General features: G+C 39.5%; 1 protein-coding gene across 5 annotated transcripts in view; it reads right to left on the reverse strand.

Moving 5' to 3' along the window:
* Positions 1–34: 34 nt before the first annotated feature.
* Positions 35–18,951, reverse strand: part of uggt2 (UDP-glucose glycoprotein glucosyltransferase 2) — a 197,994-nt gene continuing 179,077 nt past the window's right edge. For 2 of the 5 annotated variants that reach the window (XM_026144497.2, XM_026144496.2), the window contains exons 28-41: positions 16,928–17,117; positions 16,645–16,803; positions 16,426–16,511; positions 13,821–13,905; positions 12,796–12,878; positions 12,452–12,475; positions 6,029–6,133; positions 5,832–5,916; positions 5,552–5,734; positions 5,265–5,425; positions 4,231–4,345; positions 4,029–4,145; positions 3,279–3,444; positions 35–3,146 (exon numbers count right to left, since the gene is read on the reverse strand). In XM_026144497.2, the coding sequence (XP_026000282.1) occupies positions 3,121–3,146; positions 3,279–3,444; positions 4,029–4,145; positions 4,231–4,345; positions 5,265–5,425; positions 5,552–5,734; positions 5,832–5,916; positions 6,029–6,133; positions 12,452–12,475; positions 12,796–12,878; positions 13,821–13,905; positions 16,426–16,511; positions 16,645–16,803; positions 16,928–17,117 (1,585 nt within the window). In that variant the 3' untranslated portion in view covers positions 35–3,120. The remainder of the gene's footprint in view (positions 3,147–3,278; positions 3,445–4,028; positions 4,146–4,230; positions 4,346–5,264; positions 5,426–5,551; positions 5,735–5,831; positions 5,917–6,028; positions 6,134–12,451; positions 12,476–12,795; positions 12,879–13,820; positions 13,906–16,425; positions 16,512–16,644; positions 16,804–16,927; positions 17,118–18,951) is intronic. The other 3 variants (XM_026144500.2, XM_026144499.2, XM_026144498.2) reach the window with 2 other exon arrangements.

Genomic DNA, 18,951 nt, shown 5'->3' on the forward strand with positions numbered 1-18,951 from the left:
AGTGGTGAGCACAACTCGCAAACAATTTTTGCAATGACATTTTGTAGCAAAGGTTTATTCTTGATCCACCAAACAGTAATATAAACAGTTCAGTTTGACACAGCACAGTGAAAGATGGGTGCCCTGAGAGCAGCCTTCCTGCGCCCGTTTTCTTTAATGTTCACTTTTAAGACATAAATCTGCCGTTTGCTTCAGTCCAGCAGCAACACTGATCTTGGGACAGTTGATTCCTGAGACAAAACTGGTTCATTGTGGAATTGAAACAAAAAACCAAGAAAAACTGTAGAAGTACAGTGAAGTTGAAGACTCATAACATGTAAACATCTTGTAATAACTTAAAATCCCCTACCATCCATTAACCGTGACCTTAAGTGTGCAAATGAGGAGTTTTTCATCCGTAATATTAAAGTCTCGCCTGAGGGATGTACCACAAAGCAAGATGAATGGGCTAAAAGAATGATGGCACTAAAGACGGGAGATTTCAATGTCACCAAGGTGGCTCTCTACTTACAATGAACTCCTTACCTGCTCACAGTTTTGACAGTTCTGAATGACGGGCTGCTGTAAAGAATGACATAGACGCTCCACTGTGGGATTACTGTGTTATATATAAACCCACAGAGATGCACATTAATACAGTAGCAGTAAACCGGCAGAATCCACATACAGTCAACTGATGATGCGCAAAATGCATAAATATCCTTACAATTGGTTCTGATTTGCTGCAAAGTCAGTTTTATACTGTTGGTATTGCAGTTATTTGATTATTGGTTGACTATTTATCACAGCGAAAGCTCAGTCAATAACAGTAATGTAGGTTTTAACAAAAAGTCAAAATGATAATCACCTCCATTCCACAGTGGTGGTAGCCATGTAGTTACTTCAGTGGGTACTTAAGTAGTACTTGAATATGTGTATATGATATATAAATCAGAAAAATCAAACAGAAATAAAGACATCTTTTAAAACTGGTGTATAAAAAAAAGTTTCCAGGCTTTTGAGTCAATATTACAAATGTAACCTATTTTCAATTTAATAACTATTTTACTGGCTGAGGAAGTATTTATTTACCTTTACTGAAGAGTAGCAGTGCTCTGCTTTCAAAATCATGAAAGAACACGACTACCAGAAATAAACTGCATACTGATTATGCAGGATGGCCCTTTTCAGAATTCTATACATCCTATTAACTGATTAATGTTTACATCAGTTTAATGGTGCAGCTGGAGATAAAGATTACTGTAATGACTTTATTTAATTGCAGGCTACCTTAATTCATTCAATAAAAGATAATTTATTGATTTATTTGCAAATTAATGTGTACTCAAGCTTGAAAATGCAGAGAAGAGCATTTGCAGTAGAAGTAAAAAGCAGCCTTTGGAGAACACCCCGATCTTGGCTGAAGTGAGTTGGTCCATTTTCTTAAGTGTGGGCCCAGGCCTGAAGCCTAAGTTAAAGGGCCTGGGCTAACAAATAACATTTACAACCACTGTTATCACACTCTGATTATATCTGATTCAGGCTTTAGCTTTTATGGTGAGCTAATGCAAAGAAAAAGCCTTGCGATGTTAAACTTGCTTCACAGTACACCCCTCCTGGCTGCTGAACTAAAGTCATATGTTACACCACACCTTTTTTTTTTTCCTGCCTGGCTCTCAGTTGTCTCACAGCGTGTGCACGGGACACGAAGACGGCAGCAGTTGTACTGCTCTGCTTTTACATTTATTTTTAAGCTAAATGTTTTTCTTCACCTCTCCAGGTCGAATGCGGGCTTTTACTCAAACACTGAGATATAACTTAAGAAACAAGTTAATACTTTACCATCTAACAAGGCAATACTTTTTCATCACATGGTTAAAAAAGAATTTTTGGAGTCGAGAGAAAACATCAAAAGAACAATTAGTGATTTTAAACAACTTTTTAGAGTTTCTTTTTTTGACGTTACACGTTTCCTTAAATCATAGAAAAGAAAAAAAACAATGGTTTGCACCATAGAGGTGAATGCATGGCTACACCTGAGGGGACAGAACTGATGACAGAGTTACATGTGCTTGGGACAAAGACTACACCTTCACCCACCTACGATCCATGGCGCAGTCTTTGAAATACAAGAGCAGCATAGTTTGTATACTGATATTCGATGTTTGCTACGGTTCAAAAATGTATTTTATCCCCCAAAATAATGTAAAAATAACGCCAATAGCTGAAGATACACCCCCTGTCTTTGGACAAGCAGCTGACCAAGATAAAATTTGTAATTTAAAGCCTGGGCAGATAACTTTTCTGGTATCCAGAAAATCCTTTCAGTGTGTTGTCATTTCTGTGGTCTGAGAGGGAACTGGACTGGAAAATCTAGGCAGGGACAAAAGCCTATGGCCAATTACAGGTCTTTTTGGGCCAGGTAATAAAAGTAATATAATATAATGAAGGATAATTCTTCCTTCAGAACATGCTGTACATCATTGGGTGGCAAAAATAGGAGAGGGGACTGCTGCAGGAGAAACGTTGTTTCCTAAATGTCTGCCGAGGGGAGCTTTACATTTCAGGTGTGTAGATTCAAAGACGTTTAACACTTTTTTATGTAACAACTTGAAAAGCAATTTTTAAAAACTTTCATTTGACAATTCAGTCCTAATGTTTTCATAATTATAAATTAAGAAGATGTAAAAGTAGCTTTTAAAATTTTCAAAGAAAGGTTAAATTAGATTTGTAGAAATGTGCCTTTGCTAATTGAATTCTTTGCTCACATTATCAGTGCAATAAATGCCCACTGTTTGTCCTTCAACACATACCTAATAAAGCCCCTTACTGGCCTCACGCTTTTACTCTCTGTTTTAGCTTCATTTTTCAGGAACCACTTACTTAACAAGATGTGTCTGTAGTGCTCAGCACACCACGAGTTCACAGCTGGCAGTTAACAATTACACCACGTGTTGATTCTCTAAGATGTACCGAGTGCAGAAGCAGGTATGGCGTCTGAAAATATCACATCCTCCTCCAGCTGGAGATGTAACACTCCATGGCTATGTTTAGATGGAACTGTCTGTCTTCAAGCTTCACAGGTGGCCTGTGTGCAAAAGGTGCCTGCCTCCTTCCTCTTCAGCGTGGTGCTGGCAGACACTAAAGTTCATCACGGTGGTTGTCTGCTGTGCAGAGTGTGGAGGGGAGAAAGTTGGAAAGAAATGCAGAGAATGATCACAGTGGTAAGAGAAGGGGTAAGAATAACCATGCAGAAGAACAGAAAGACTTTGTAGCCCTATAAATATATCATCAGTAACCTTTTTTATGTTGTGAGGCAGCAGGAATCTGTTTTTGTGTTGTTGTGTCTTCCTGTTCCTGGACCCGTCTCAGCAGCTCTTTGATCTCCCTGTCATATTCAACCCACTCGGGCACAATCCTCGCTGCAGCCACCAGCTTGGGTTCCTTAGTCATTGGGTTATTGCACTAAACGAGAAAAGCAGATAAAAACACATCAGTCATGCCGCCAGTGATGCTCTCTCCCAACGAGTCAGATCGTCATTCTCAGCGCTGTCTGTGACAGGCATTTAAACCTAATTTGATTTCCAATTCGGTTAAAAGGACATTAGGCTATGTCTTGTGTCTGAATTACCAAGTGGTGACCTATACTACAATGAAACAATACTTCCTATTCCAGTCTACTGGACCCTGTCCAGTAATTCTCTAAATTAGTTTAGGACGCTGCAGGATTGCTCCTCGGCTGCTTCCTAAATACCAATGCCTCATGGACAATTGTGGCAGCGAGGATGCTCTTGCATTTTAGAGCTGTAGCAGCTGCAGCACGCTATCACAACAAATAAAGCAGATAATAAGGCGTATAATGTAGCACAGAGATATTTTTCAGTTAACCCAAAAAGAACTTAAAGAAGACACTTGTGGATTTTACAATCTCAATAAAAGGAACAATTTCATTTGGAGCTGAATTATTCAGCAAAGACCGTGTGTCCCGCTTAGCCTCCCACATTATTATTTAGTATTACGCAGTCAAATCTAATTGCTGTGCGACTCACCAGGTCTATAGTCTTAGCAGTGGTTTTAGAGGTATCATCACACCATGTCTCACACCACAGCCACTCCTGAGGAAGAGACTTGATGGCTACCTGGTGAATCATGTTGTTAGGAAGGTCCTACAAATATCACAAAACGAATTAAGTCTTGAAAGAGCAAACTCTGCAACACGTAATCCAACAGCACTATGCCTGAGTTATATACCTGGTCCAGGTTAGACAGACTGTTTGGGTCTTGGCTCAAGGCTTGGTACTGGCCTCGTAATCTGTCCCCGGCTGCAATTTTACGGAACTTCTTCAAATCGACTACATATAAGGCGCTGGAAGAAATATGAGCGGAGAGAGAGAGAGGAGACATGGAAAGCAGGTGTTAGAAATCCATTTCCTGAAAGGGGAAATCCCACCGGAATGAAAAAAAAAAAAAAGTAAATGAAGATAAATACCCCAGCCGCATTCACATTATTGTACCTGACACACTATATTAATAAACCCAGAGGTGCAGAATATGTAGTTTCACTTAACACTTATTAGATTTAAGTCTCCCAGAGGATATTCAATGCCTCGTGGTTTTCCTGGTCTCACTGATCATCTCTCATCTTTGATGCTTTTGTCCTGCTCTTTGGAGCGTAGCACCATGCTGGTATCCAATCAAGTCGCTGTGGTTTTCTGACTTTTCTTGTTCCGACACTATCAGTCGGTGGTGAAGTGAAACGTTCTGCTCTCTGTTCATCCACTGGCTGCCTCGCTGTCTGATTAGCCATCACACTGACAGAAGGAGAATTCAATACCACAAGCCTAGCAAGGAGCAGAACATTGTATTCATGACAGTGATTTATGATTTTATATGTGCCATGACTGTATACAAAAATAAAGCACTTAACTCTAAGCCCACCTATGTAAACGGCTTCTCACTAGAAGTTAAATGTTCAGTTCTGAGGTGTATGACACCATATTAATCCATTGCATTATTTATTTAGCAAAAACACTAAGCCAATTGTGGAAACAGTGTGCATAGGAATTAACAAAATGCAGTGGAGGAAAAGACATCATCAGTGATCTTAGAGAAGCAATTGTTGCTGTCCATCAATCTGGGAAGGGTTATAAGGCCATTATCAAACAATTTTAAAGTCCATCATTTTACAGTGAGAGACATTCGCAAGTGGCAAACATTCAGGGCAGTTGCTGATTTTCTCAGCAAAATGTAAAACATCAGAGATCAAATGATTAGTAGAAGTTTACCTGATGTGGTACTTCCTGTGTCCCAGATGTGACGCCCAATATCCAGTTTTCCAGAAACGATACCCTTCCATCTCTCTGCGGCTATCACAAAATGGTGTGTAGCCATAAGGAGCACCCTCCAAGTCTAAATCCCTCAACTCTTTCAAATCAGCTCGAACTATCTGCAACACGCAGCAAAGACAGACTTTGGTAAGCAGCCAAAGAACAGATGACACTTCAAAAAGTCTTGCTTTCAGTTGCACACTCCAATATAGCGGTTTCCTACGTCATTTCTGTTTGATCTTTACCTGGTCGGCATCCACAAAGATGATCTTGTCCACAGCTAAAGGGAATAGAACATCCAGGAAGAGGATCTTATATCCCCAGATAATCCTCTGCTTCTCAGTCTGCTGGTGGAGCCAACGGGGCCACTTGTACTGCACTAACTCATACTGAAAGCCGTATGACTCTGCCATGTGAGAGATGGTGTCCTGACCACAGCAAAAATGAAGTCCAGAGGTCAAATTAATGAAATACAAAAGCTGGGTTTGCCTAGCGAAATATTTATGTGATGTAGTAAAGATTTACTTTGAAAGAAGGAGATAGGTAATTCTTGAGAAACCAGAATTTGACAGGTGTTTGTGTATGCCGAAGCACAGACAGCATCATTATTCTGAATTGGAGACAGAATGGGAAAAGGTTAAGTTTGAGGATCAGGGATAAGAGGAACACAATGTGTAGCGCTTGAAAAGGAAGTGCGTGTTTGGAAAGTAAAACTGACCCACCTCAGAAAACGCTCATACAGATGGCCCGAGGCCACAGAAAAAATGTTCAGAACGTCGTCTTTTTTCTTCTCTCCGTCATCCTTCTTTGAGCCACCACCTGTGATGCTGTAAATGAGACCATGATACACGAGTCAGTTGTGTTTGGATTGGATGCGTGTTTTTCATAGAGTGACAATAAATCAAAACTAAGCCAACAGCCACCATGCTTTTGTACTGCCAGAGGTAACAGCAGCTGTAACAGCCATCAGAAAACACTTTCAAACAAACCATGCAACGCGATGCAACACGCCGAGATGATTTATTCAAATAAAATGATAATAATGGGGATGGAAATGCTGTGGAAATCAACACATTTGATATGATTTTCAGCTCCTGCTGGCTCCCAACGAGAGGGCTGAAATAAACTTTTAGAACAGACCCAGCAAACATTATTCAGCTCTTCATGTTTCCATCCCCACAACATTAACAGAGTCCATGATACAAAGTGAACGATTCATTTGAAAAGCAAATCACTTAAGATTTATGCATAGATGACCTGCTTTAAATGAGAGCATCGTGTCATAGGATTGATGACTTTGGCAGGGATGACACAAATACTTCTGGCACCATTTTTATGATTCAAGCTGTAAAGTGTAAGTGCACTATTACAATTCACTGGTGCAATTTTGACACAGTGTGGCGTTTGAGACACTTCAAAAGAAAATGGGTTGTAATGCAAAAATGAATTATCATACATTATAGTTAATTGTGTTAGGGCTTGGATAAAAATCAAGCCAATCACATCAGTGTCCATTATCCCCTTTAAAAGCAACAGTCTTCTTCATGTGGAAAGTCTGTGGCAGCTTTTCCTGAGGAGAGACTTCCAAAGAAACATGCAGACTTATCTATAGTAGCTCTTTTAATTATTTTTTTGTAAACATGTTTCCATTGCTTCCAGATTTGATTGAAATTATGATCCTCACAGTTTATTTAAACCTTTATGCTGTTGCTTTCTACAGATTCATTTCATAATTAAAACTGGGATGGTTCAGGTGCAATTATATCAGACCCCTTTTTAAAGAATTATCCACATGGCCGTTGCCCTACTACCCTGTGTGGCTGGATGAAGAATGGCCCTGAAGGAATACCATGATTACAACTGAATGATTTAAATGACTTAAATATTTTTATTTTTTTAAGAAATGGAAATTGAACTGAATCAGCCTAGTATGGGAATGAGTACTCTATTAGTTGCATAGCAGATGAAAAAAAACTGTATTGTTTGTTGGACACAGGTCTCTCTTGTAAATGAGAAACTGAGACTACCTGTATAAATAAAGGTTATATAATTTAATTAATTAAAAAAATAAATCAACAGTGTTTTAGAAAAAAAGACTAGTAGCTTTTCAAACGTGAAGACAGAAGATTGGAGTGATTTTGTAGAGTAATGTGGAACACACGTATGAAGATAATGCCAAGCAAGTCAGCACATTACCTTTCAGACAAATGTTAGCTTTTTAATTAACTTAAATGTAAAAGAACAGATAAAAATCGACGAGCTAAAATATTTATATGCTGAGATAAGGGCACAAATGCAGGAAAAATCCAAAGTAAGGACACTCTCCACACTTGGGAATGCATCAACATACCCTAACCGCTACTAAAGAGCAGTGGTTCATGATGCAAGGCACATTTAGCGGACAGAAATCAGGACTTGTGCTGGAGGGTAGATGAGTCTGCAGTCAAACTGTGTCCTTGTCTGTAATAGACTGCTGATGAGGGAAGGAGTGTCTCTCCCACACTCAATCACAACCACAACCTCAGCCCCCAGGCTTCAGGAAGACACCAGTGAGTGAGAGGGAGGTGTGAAGGGAGGGGAGGGAGAATACAGTTTGTCCCTGCATGTCCTCTAAAATCAACTCTTTCAGGCACATCTTACCGATAAGAAAGATATACCCACAAAACACAAACTCAGCGATGGCCCTTTATTTATTTATTTTAAATCTGTAGTTCTGAAAATAATGTGCCTGCAGTCCTCTTCAAGATAAAGTATGACTCTTGATAGTTGAACAGTTGGCTTCTGGGTAGTCACCACACATCGGTGGGATCTGGGGAAGCCGACTGCCTGCCATGACTAAGCCAGGCATTATGAAGGGCCTCCAGCACAACAACAGGGTTCCCAAGATAAGCAGCTTTGGAGGGTCAGGTGAGAACCTGTTTGGCTGACTCACCCAAGATAATCTGGATCTCTGGAAGGGTCCACAGAGCTCTGTATAAATCCTGAGCTGTGGACAACACCAACTGGACAAAGCTCTACTTCTGTTTGCCCTCTGCCTATTTAGATTGAACAGGGTGTTTTGACATTTACCGAGTCATTCATTGCCCCCATTGTAACTACTAATACACCTATATACACGCGCAACACACCATGACAGGTTAAAAATAACATTCAGTTTCTCCATTATGGAGAATCAATACATTTGCCTTACTCAATCTCAGTATATACAGAGCAATATAAGATAACCTAATAACAAGGATTTCAGCAAATAAATACACGGAAAACACTTTCTATTCCGGCTATCTAGAATCAGTTTAGAAAAACAATGACACAAATGTGCTTTTTACAGCACCCTTCACCTAAAACCTGAACATCTCCCTCAGGTAACATCAGCGCTGCTCTCTCTCACACCCCATGTGGTCCACATGCTTGGTATTTCTAAGTGCAGCATAACAAACACTGCTAAGTTCCTCAGGCTGGGTAGAAACAATTACTTAATTTTTTCCATGCTAGAGACAAAGGGCAGAGGCAGCTAAATGACAAACTCAAAACGAAACAAAGAAAATACGCAAAAATGTGTGTGTGTGTGTGGGGGGGGGGGGGGGGGGGGGGGGGGGCATTTGGAATCAGTCCTGTTGTTGCTCTAAAGCAATGTTAGACTTAGTGATGCTTGCTGACATGAGTGCATCTCACTGTTTCTTTGGGAGATTGGGAAAATACATCGTCTTCAGCTTTTTACAATGAATCTCTTGAACTATTTTAAGGATATAAATGAGGTCATGCTTTAAGGTCACCGTTACCATTAAATCAACTATCTTTTGGTAAAATCACAAACTACAACGTCTTTGATGAAATCTTGGGATTTTAACTTTGTAATATCTGAGCTATCAAATAGCTGTCCTCAGCTGCTTCTTGTTTGTGGGTCTGACTTCAGTAACTGAAAAGCTGTTCCACTGGGCTGAGACAGGTGACTGACCTGGCCATTAAAGAATATCCAATTTCTTTGCCTTAAGAAATTCTTGGGTTGCTTTTGTGGTGATAACAGTCATTACCAATTTATACTACAAAGTAGGGCTGCATGATTAATCGTTAGAAAATCGCGATCTCGATTCATACTTATGTGCGATCTCATTTCCAAATGACAACGATTTAAAAAAGAAAAAAAGAAAAAAAAAGACGACGACGACGATTGTACCGCATTTTGATCCGGGACGTAATCTGCATGAAAACAAGCGCTCACTCTTCCTGCTCAACAAATGAAAAGGGCGGAGCCTTATACCACGTGATACAGAAGCTGTGCCATGTGATGCTAAAATTAGCAGGGAAAAAACAACGGAGAGCACGTCAGGGATGACGAGAAAGTGACAGGAGAAAATCCGTCCCGGTCAACCACCCAAACATCAATAACGGGAACCTTATACAGCGCTTCCCTATAGACGTCGAACTCCCGCAGGCACAAAGAAATTACGGAGGCTATCACTTATCACCTGACCAAAGATATGGCTCCCATCAACACTGTGCAAAACGAGGGATTTAGAAAAATGATCAACACCCTAGACAAACACTACACAGTGCCGTCCCGCAACTATTTTTCTATTGTTGCACTACCTGCTCTATACACGCAGTGTCGAGCAACGGTGGAGACGGAATTTCAAGCAGTACAACATTTTGCAGCAACAACAAAACGTGAGACATTTGTTGTTTTTATGTTCAGTTTCAACTGTTACGAAGTTGATGTGCAGTTAATAAGTGCAATAAATATTTATATTGGAAAAGAAAATCGTGAGAGAATCATGATCTCAATTCTAAGCCAAAAAATCGTGATTCTCATTTTATGCAAAATCGTGCAGCCCTACTACAAAGCAATGAGTGATAAGTTTTGCAGCAATTTGCTGAATCCAAGCAGAGAGTAGAGTCTGTACACTTTAGAATTCTATCATCATGCATAAACACTAGTGACTCTATTCCACTGGCAGCCACACATACTTATGCCAAAGCATTGCCTCCACCATGTTTGACAGATAATGTGGTATCTGGTGTTTGGCATGCTGCTTTCCTCCTTCTCCGTACTGTTCTGTTTCCTTCATCTGGCCTTCCTGCTCTTTAGCACAGCCAGTGGTTTACAACCTTCTTGTCAGGCCTCTGTATTTGCATTCATGAAGGTGTCTCTTGATTCTACTACTTGATTTGGTTAGATGTTGTGAAGATACTTTTCTCTCTGGACTTTCTATCAAGAGTTCTACTGAATAGCTAATAAATACAAGCTCAACACTTTGAATCAACTCCAGATTTTAAATTAAGTTTTGAATATTGTGATAAATGGCCTCACTTGACAGTTTAACTGCTCCTAAGTCGATTGCCCTCCAAAATGAAGTACTATGCATAAAAAAGCTTTAATTTTTAAACAGTTAATGCAAGATTTTTCCCATACCTCTTGAATGAATATAGAAGAACTGCACTTCAGTCACATCTTTATTTTATAATGGTGACGTATGAGGCAAGATTACAAAAGAAAAAAATAGTGTTACTATCCAAATAGTAAAGGACTCGACTGTTTATTGTTATAATGGTGGAAATTCACATTAAACATGTTTAAAAGTGTCAAATGACCACTTCAGTATGTGTACAATTAATTCATGTGAGCCAAAACTTGAGGCTTCACGCTGGCTCTTAATCCTCAGTTTCAGACAGTTGTTTTTTCTACTCTTTGCTCTGCAGGATGTTAATGAGAAGAGATATCCTCTCTTATGGACAACAGGCTTCTAACAGACTCGAGACTTGCCTGTCCTAGTTTTGAAAGGAGGAAAGAAAACACTCTCGTCTACAAATGCAACTGAATTTTAATTTTAGATATATACATTACAGCCACTTAAGGGAGATTTCCCCCCCTAGCAACCATCTTATTAAGCATTTTATGTAACATTTTAATGGCATGGGTATTGTCATTATTTAAATATAAGCCTATCATGAGATAATAAATGCAACTAAGTTAGAAATGGTCTTAAGAATCCATCCAGTTCAATTTGCTTCATTATTTAGCAGCAGTGATCCTTCTCCAAGCACCTCTGCCAGCACATCAAGGACATGCTAGATCATTTATTGGTACTTCAGTTATAACTCTGACTGCAAGTACTTTTTTATGGTAACATTTAGCTACACTTCATAATACAAAAACACCCCAGGATATAGGGCCCACAAATAATATCTAGACCTGATAAGCACTATACAATCCAATAGCAAATACAGCACACTACTGAATGTGAGGTTCCAGGCATAACAGATCCAGCACTGTGGCGAAGAAGTCCACTTAAGCAACAAAGCTGAAAAAACTTCCCCTCACTCCTATTGTCTTTCAGTAGGAGAGCTTCTCCACTCATTAATTCACTCTATTTTTTAAGTATAGCAGCAGGTATAAGGTCATCACAAGATAAATCATTAATGAGTCTCATTTAGTCTGATGCTAGAGCACAAAAACTCAATAACAAAAGATCACAAACGATGACATCAGACAAGCTGTTTCTTTCTACCAAACTCTGTCAGGGTTTAACCACCTGCTTAAAGTGCACCAGCTGAACTTCAGTCCCCATATAACATCTTCTCCAGTGCTTCAATCAGAGGCTGAAGTAGGCTAAACATAGTGAAATACCATCCAACATGAAATATGAAAGCACTGGGTACTGCTCTTCTGCTCTGTTCCAGCAGACAGGTGACATACATATTCCCAGAACAAGGGGAAAAAAATCAAGCTAAACACTCCTACTTTATGTTACTTATGTCAGCAAAACAGGATTTGTGATGAATCCCGTAGCACTGTTTATGACTATTATTTCTGATTCTGAACAATACAGCTTAATGCTGTGTGTGTGCAGATATATGCAAGTGAACACAATAAAAAAAAAGTTGACCTTATGCATGAATACAGGCTGCAAATTACCTCACGACTTGCTGAAATCGTAGAAAAAAAAATCATCACATGAATAAACAAATGCAAAAAAAAAGAAGAAAAAAATCCTTTCTACACTATTACCATTAGAATAGAATATCACGACTGATTCCCATTCATTACAATACTTATGAGAGCACTAAAAGCGACCAATAAACACTGCATGCTAATGAGTATGACGAGAGGTATTAGGTGTTAAATGGTTTGCAGCAAAACTGCCTACCTTTTCTCAAATGTGCTCCAAACACTTCACACAGCAAGCATTAAGTGAGGAGACAGGATCACACAGTTAGGAAGGATTTGGGAGGAAAACACACAAATGCACACACATACCTACAGAAGCACATATTTTTTGCAAGACTAGATCTTACAGCATAATATTGCAGTCTGGATCCAGGGGAGGAGTAAGATCTCCTGAAACCGCAATGTATAATTGACAAATGGAAGGCGCATCAGCACATCTATCAATCCATCAATGAGCTCACAGCTGTTACTGCCTGTCAGCTGGAGAAGGGCTTTAAACCTAAAGCCAACCAAATATAAGCTGTATTTGAAGAGATTACGCACCTTGCTATGGATTCCCATATGCCTTTGCTTTCACTAGCTTCACTTAAAAGATCTTCGCCAAGCTTGTCTGCCTTTTTCTGCACCTATAAATATAAAATACACAGAAAATAAAACAATACTGGAAAATATTTTAGCATGGGTTATGTAAAATTGTTTTGACACCATTAATTTGTAATCAGTCAATCCTAGGCACATCTTAGAAAACTTCCAGCTCTAATTTCTTTATATTTGGTGAGAAAAATGAGAAATAGCTGCAGGGACTTAAAAAATGTGCATACATACATTGGAAATATTTGTACAATTTTAACAGGCTTGAAAGTCAATATTTGGCATGACCACCTTTATTCTTCAACACAGCGGGAACTCTCTCAGGCAAGCTTTCTTGTAATTTCTTTAAGTAGTCTTCAGGAATAGTTCTCCAAGCTCTTTGAAGGAAATTAAAAGCTCTTCTTTGTATGTTGGCTGTCTTTTTATTTTCCATTCTCTCTGAAGATGATCCCACACTGCTTCAATAAGACTCAGGGCTGTCAGGAGGCCAATCCATGACTGATAGTGTTCCACTGTGTTTTGCCCAGGTATGTTTTTACTTCATTGGCAGTGTGTTTGTTGCTCATTGTCATGCTGAGAAATGAAGCTGTTGCCAATCATATTCTTTCCAGATGGTACTGCGTGGTGGACCAAAACCAGACGGTACAACAACAGTGCCTTGAGGCAAACTGTTATTATGATTATGGGACCAGATGCATCTCTGTGATCCTGTCACTTTTTCTTTTTAATTCAATTGTCAAGTTTCCTCAACTTTTTTTAAGAGCACCCTGCTTAGACCATTTAAAAGTCTGACTCATTGGAAGCAAAATATAAAGAAGTAAGAGGTGGCTCAAGACTTTTGTCCAGTGTATTTTAGCTTGGATTGTGTTAAGTTGTCTTCACACCATTCATTTGTGATCCGTATATCATAGAAAACTGAAGAAAAGCATTTTCAGTGTGACATTTACAGTAGCACATCCAACAGGAAACACACTCACCCTGACTTTGATGATCTTACTATGGAAACTGTTCAGCACAACTATAACATCACCGGCATCTGCAGGTGAATCAGTTCCATCGTGCCTGAAAAAGTGGATAGAGAGTGAGAAAATGCTAATTGTTACTGAGAGTTTTAATACTTTTTTTATTTGTCAAACAATCTGCAGCTCACAGATATACATGTAAAGAATTTAGACTTTAACGTAGAAACAGACATACATTCATCAGCAGTCATAAGTCAAGTCTCTGTTAGGCAAATTAATAAACGTGTTTAAATAAGAACAATAAAATTAATGTTCCTAGGATTTAAATCCCTGTTTTTAACACTGCTACTGCAAATTGATCATTCAAGCTTATAATCTAGAAGTTTTGCTAAGCTGAAAAATGTGAAACTCAAATAGACAGAAATACATTTAAAGCATTTGTTTTTCGCTGATTTTGTGTTCAAAGAACATTAGAACACCAGAGCTAATATTTCAAGTAACGCAATCAGTCTAAGACCTGCAGTGTCTCTGTTGCAAACATTAAAGGGAAATACATGTGATCAGTGGCAGAGACTGCTTTACATGCTTCATCCATGGAAATAACACATGAAGGAGACAACAGCTGCTAATGGACCGACAGTGTGAGCACACACTTAAAAGCAAATAGTGGGACAGCTGCCAGGGTCACACTCTGACCATATTCATTACCCTCCATCATCATTAAGAATCACCTTACCATTATTTTACCCATCACTACTTCCCAGCCTTGCTCTATATACTCGTAGATTTAATGAGAAAGTCTGTGCAGTATTGATTCCGTAAAACAGCCTTTCAATGTAATTGTTTTAGGACTGATTTTCCCAGCACAGAATGTGTTTTGGCAGGCAGAATCTGCTGGGCCTAATGGTGAAACACCAGAGAGCAAACTTCAGGCGGAGATGAGCAATAGGCCATGATGCACTACAAGCCATTACAACCTCAATGCTTACTAAAGGCAAAAATCTAACCTTATCACTATGATAAATGCCCCTCTCTCATTGGAGCCAATGCACCCCTCCACCGCTCGTGCTCAAGTGCTGCTTGTATTTTGCCCCTTCTGCTGTCAACGGTGCAAGTCAGTCTTTAGGGCTTGTTTTAGAAAGCACGAGAGATCAATCTGTATCCCTGCTCTGAGAAGAGGAGAGCTGGCCATCTCATTCATCGCTGTCAGAGCGAGGTGTCTTGGCAGCACGGGTGGAAGAGGAAAATTCACACTCTGGGACTGGAGAGCGCAGACACTCCCACTAGGCTCTGATCGGCCACCTAACCAGAGAAGAGTGCCGCTAACCACAAGAATAATGACACTGCCAAGGTGAAAAATGACATCACCTCTTAGCTTCACCTGGAGGATTGGGGGATAAATCTTGGTTGTCTGAAATGATTCGAGAAGAACCGAGGGCTGTATGTGTCCTAAATCTTATGTGAGGATAGCCAGAGAGAAAAGTATCTGTGATTGTAGGGACATCTGGACCAGCGCACTAGAAATGCCCATACAGACTCGCATACACAGTTGGGATTACCACCACTTTGCTGTAAGGCAGTGCCGCTTTGTTATGTTACGAAGTAAAAAGAGGTTCCCTTGAAAAAAGAAGAATTAGATTTATTTTAGATCAAACTAAAAAGTGCAAAAAACACATTTCAAGTGCAGAATTCAAAGAGTGCAAGGACTGAAAAAGCTGCATTTGCTAGATATTTATCCAACAAACCAAAGCAAAGTAATGTTTTTATTTATCCAGGAAAATTAGACAACCACAGCTCGCTCACTTTAGTATGTGGAGCCTTTGACTCCTACGCCAACCCAACTAAAACACATTCTGCTGCTGATATTCTGTTGTCTGAGGTAGATGCCATGGCAGGTGACCAGCTGAATCATCTCTCTACTCTGTCTTCTCTTTAATAGCAACCCTTTCCTCCTACCTGTCTCTCTCAGCTCAATGCTGAGCAGAACTCTGAGCACTCATCAAAACCTTGCATTGCTACAATGTCAGCAGTGGTCCACGTTGCCATAGTGATGGGTTTCATAGCTACCAGAATGAAATGGAGAGTTAGCTGAAAGCAACTTTGATGTTGAGCTATGGATAAAGGTGCCCAATAAACACGACTTATTTACTTAGATAACTTAGGTCTATCTAGAAATATCAGGACTTCCAAACAGCTTTCATGCTTGTGGCTCTGTACCCACCAGACAAGATAGGCATAGGATGTTTAGAAATTGTACAAATGAACATAAACACGAATAAATCTGGTCCTTTTTTCTTAGTTTTGTGAGTGAGATGTAGTTTGGGCTGAGCTGAGAACAGGTGACTGACTCTGCTATTGTCAAACAAATACTGCTCCACTGAACTTGCAGTAAGTTTTAAACCTGGTTTTAACCTTTACTCTCCAGTACTCTCCTTATTGTGGTAGACTACAATGACCTGCATTGTGGAGTGCAGCACGCAGTAGGATATTGTGAAGATTTATCATTCGTCACAAATAGGACCCTGGAATCATCTGGGCTTTTTTGAGAGCTCCTTTGACGGCATGTTGACTGTTACCTGCTTAACTGATGATGAAGAAATAAAAACAGAGAAGAACTCACGTTAGGATTTGATAGATTTCTTCTGATCTCCCTTTACGTAATCTTAGGATCCAGGCTCCAGGATTTGCTTTCAGCTGGAAGTATCCCTGTTTTGGTGGAAATGGCCTTAGTAATGGCAATTAAAATATGATTCATTCTCAATCCTAGTGCAAAGAAGCTATGCTTCTGGACTTAACACAGTGCAAGAAAATTTGGGTTGTAGTATAAAAGGTTGCTGACCAGGTTAGCCATGACAATGGTGTCATACATGAGTGGGTCTCGGCTCATGCCCAGCGTAAATTGAAGTCCACGAGGAGGCTGGCCAGTTGACAGGTCAAAGCAGTGGCCCTCTAGCAAGAGGTGCTCCAGTTCAAATTCTGCTGCCACAACCCTGTTCACCTGGAAAGAAAAAAACAAAAACAAATTACAGAGCACTAAAATAGATGGGGGGGAAGCACTTTGGCGCTACCTAAATGTGAGAATGATGAGATCACTGGGTAGTAATGAGTCAGCATTACAATACCTCCTGCAAATGGATGTTATCCAAGTCATACGGGCTCCGGACTGCCTGCACCATCCAGCTCTCAGGTGTGATCATATTAAGAGTGAGGAGCGGAGTTTCTGGGAGCTCCATGAAGCGGGCAACTGGCCCTGGAGACACGGTGTCATTGGCCAAGAAAATAACATCCGGCTCCAAAACAAAGCGGTAAAAACTGTGAAGACAAGCAAAATCAAGTTAAGGGCCATTCCATAAATTTCAGTTCAACAAAAAAATAAATAAACTGACCTCAAGATCAGCTTATTTTTTTCTGTACAAATATTTCAGCCTATTATGAGCATCTTGTAATTTCACAAGTCCTTTTTCCAAAACCTTTTAGTCCTCATAACTTAATATATGAGACAGCTACATGGCATTTCCAAGCCTAAAAGTACAGCTCTGTTAAAACACACAACAAGATCTTTTTTTTTTTACACACACTCCAAGTGTCACAACCTAAAGCCAGAACAATTATCTATAAGTAAGTTTGAGCATAAATATCCTGAGATGTGTCATAGTTTCAAGATCAAAAATGAAACCAATTTAACGTCTACGACATCGAGTAACAGAATCAAGCACTGGTACCCTGGATGCTTTATCTGTTATTGAATAATTCACTAGATATGTTGAATAAGTGGCTGGTTAAAACAAGTTGCAGCATAGTAAAGGTTTACTTTTTTTAATCTACTTTTAGGTATCAAGGTAATTAAATATACTAGAGGTATTTAAGAGAAATGATTCAGAGTGGGTCAGGTGGGAAGGATTCACTGATTATCATTGGATGACCTATAATATGCAACAAATAAAAGACCGAACCTTTTTCCACTGGACCGAGATAAAAATTCCATCCAAAAACTCATTGTCCTCTTCAGCAAGCACTGAAATGATGACATGTTGTGCAATAGTCTTCTTTCTGTGACACGAGAGATGGGCCCTGTTGTGACAGCTGGGTATATACAATTTCTTCAAAGTGAGGAATCTAATTCTATTACTGCCAGTGTTCCTGCTCAACCAATAACAGAACTACGTGCTGCACTCTGTGTACCTGGAAACTTCTCTTTCTCCATCATTACAATTGGTGCAGAGGCTAGCTCCAGGCTAATCTTTATGCTAATTGTTTTTCTTCAGTGTGCCCTCTGACACAGAAGACTTGTAATGAGTGTAAATAACGTGGCAGATAAACATTACCAATGCTAATTCTTTTAATTCGCAATGCCTATAACACATTTCTTATTTAGAATGAGAATTCTCAGAAGTTATTACCAACTACAGCAGCAATGTGGTGACTCCAGAGTGAGATGGGAGCAGTAGAGAAAGTTAAAGTTAAGGAGGTAAAACCAAGCACACTACAAGAAACACAGAGTGCTCATTTGATTGGTTCCAATTTGTGAGATGGCCAATTCCCCACAAGACGAAAAGTGAGAGAAAGAAGATGAGCAGCCCTGTGGTCACTGCGGCAGTCTCACTGCTATGAGAAGTACACTACTGACTAAAATGAATCCAGTGACATAGAGCAGGATTCATGTGTTCCCACCATCAGCAGTATCTCCAGGGGCGAGCTGTAAGATTACCAAGCCTGTGGCTCTAAAAAGTAAAACGAAGTAGATACTTTGCGTTAAAAAAAAAGATTAAAAAATAAATAAATAATAGTATAAAATTAGTCCACTTTCAGATTTTTCTAGCGAGAGTATTTAATGATATATAATATTTTAGGACATTTCTTTCTTAAAAGGGTACTGTTTCCACAAACCACAGATCTCCAGCAACGCCAACAACAATGTGTGGCTGGGTGATCCTGTTTGTTGTTTTTTAGAGTCTGTCCTTCACCCATGAGCTCACATTTAGTCAGGCAGAAAGTGAAAATTGCATATAAAGAAAGCAAAACACAAAACACCTTTCCCACAAAGGTAAATACTATGATACATGTCTTTGTTGTTATATGCTGAACTATTAGAGGATTAATACTGCAGGTTGATTGTAGACATTTAGTTTACTTAGATCATATAATG

The sequence above is a fragment of the Astatotilapia calliptera genome, chromosome 16, assembly GCF_964374335.1.
Source record: "Astatotilapia calliptera chromosome 16, fAstCal68.1, whole genome shotgun sequence".
In the NCBI taxonomy this organism is placed as follows: domain Eukaryota; kingdom Metazoa; phylum Chordata; class Actinopteri; order Cichliformes; family Cichlidae; genus Astatotilapia; species Astatotilapia calliptera.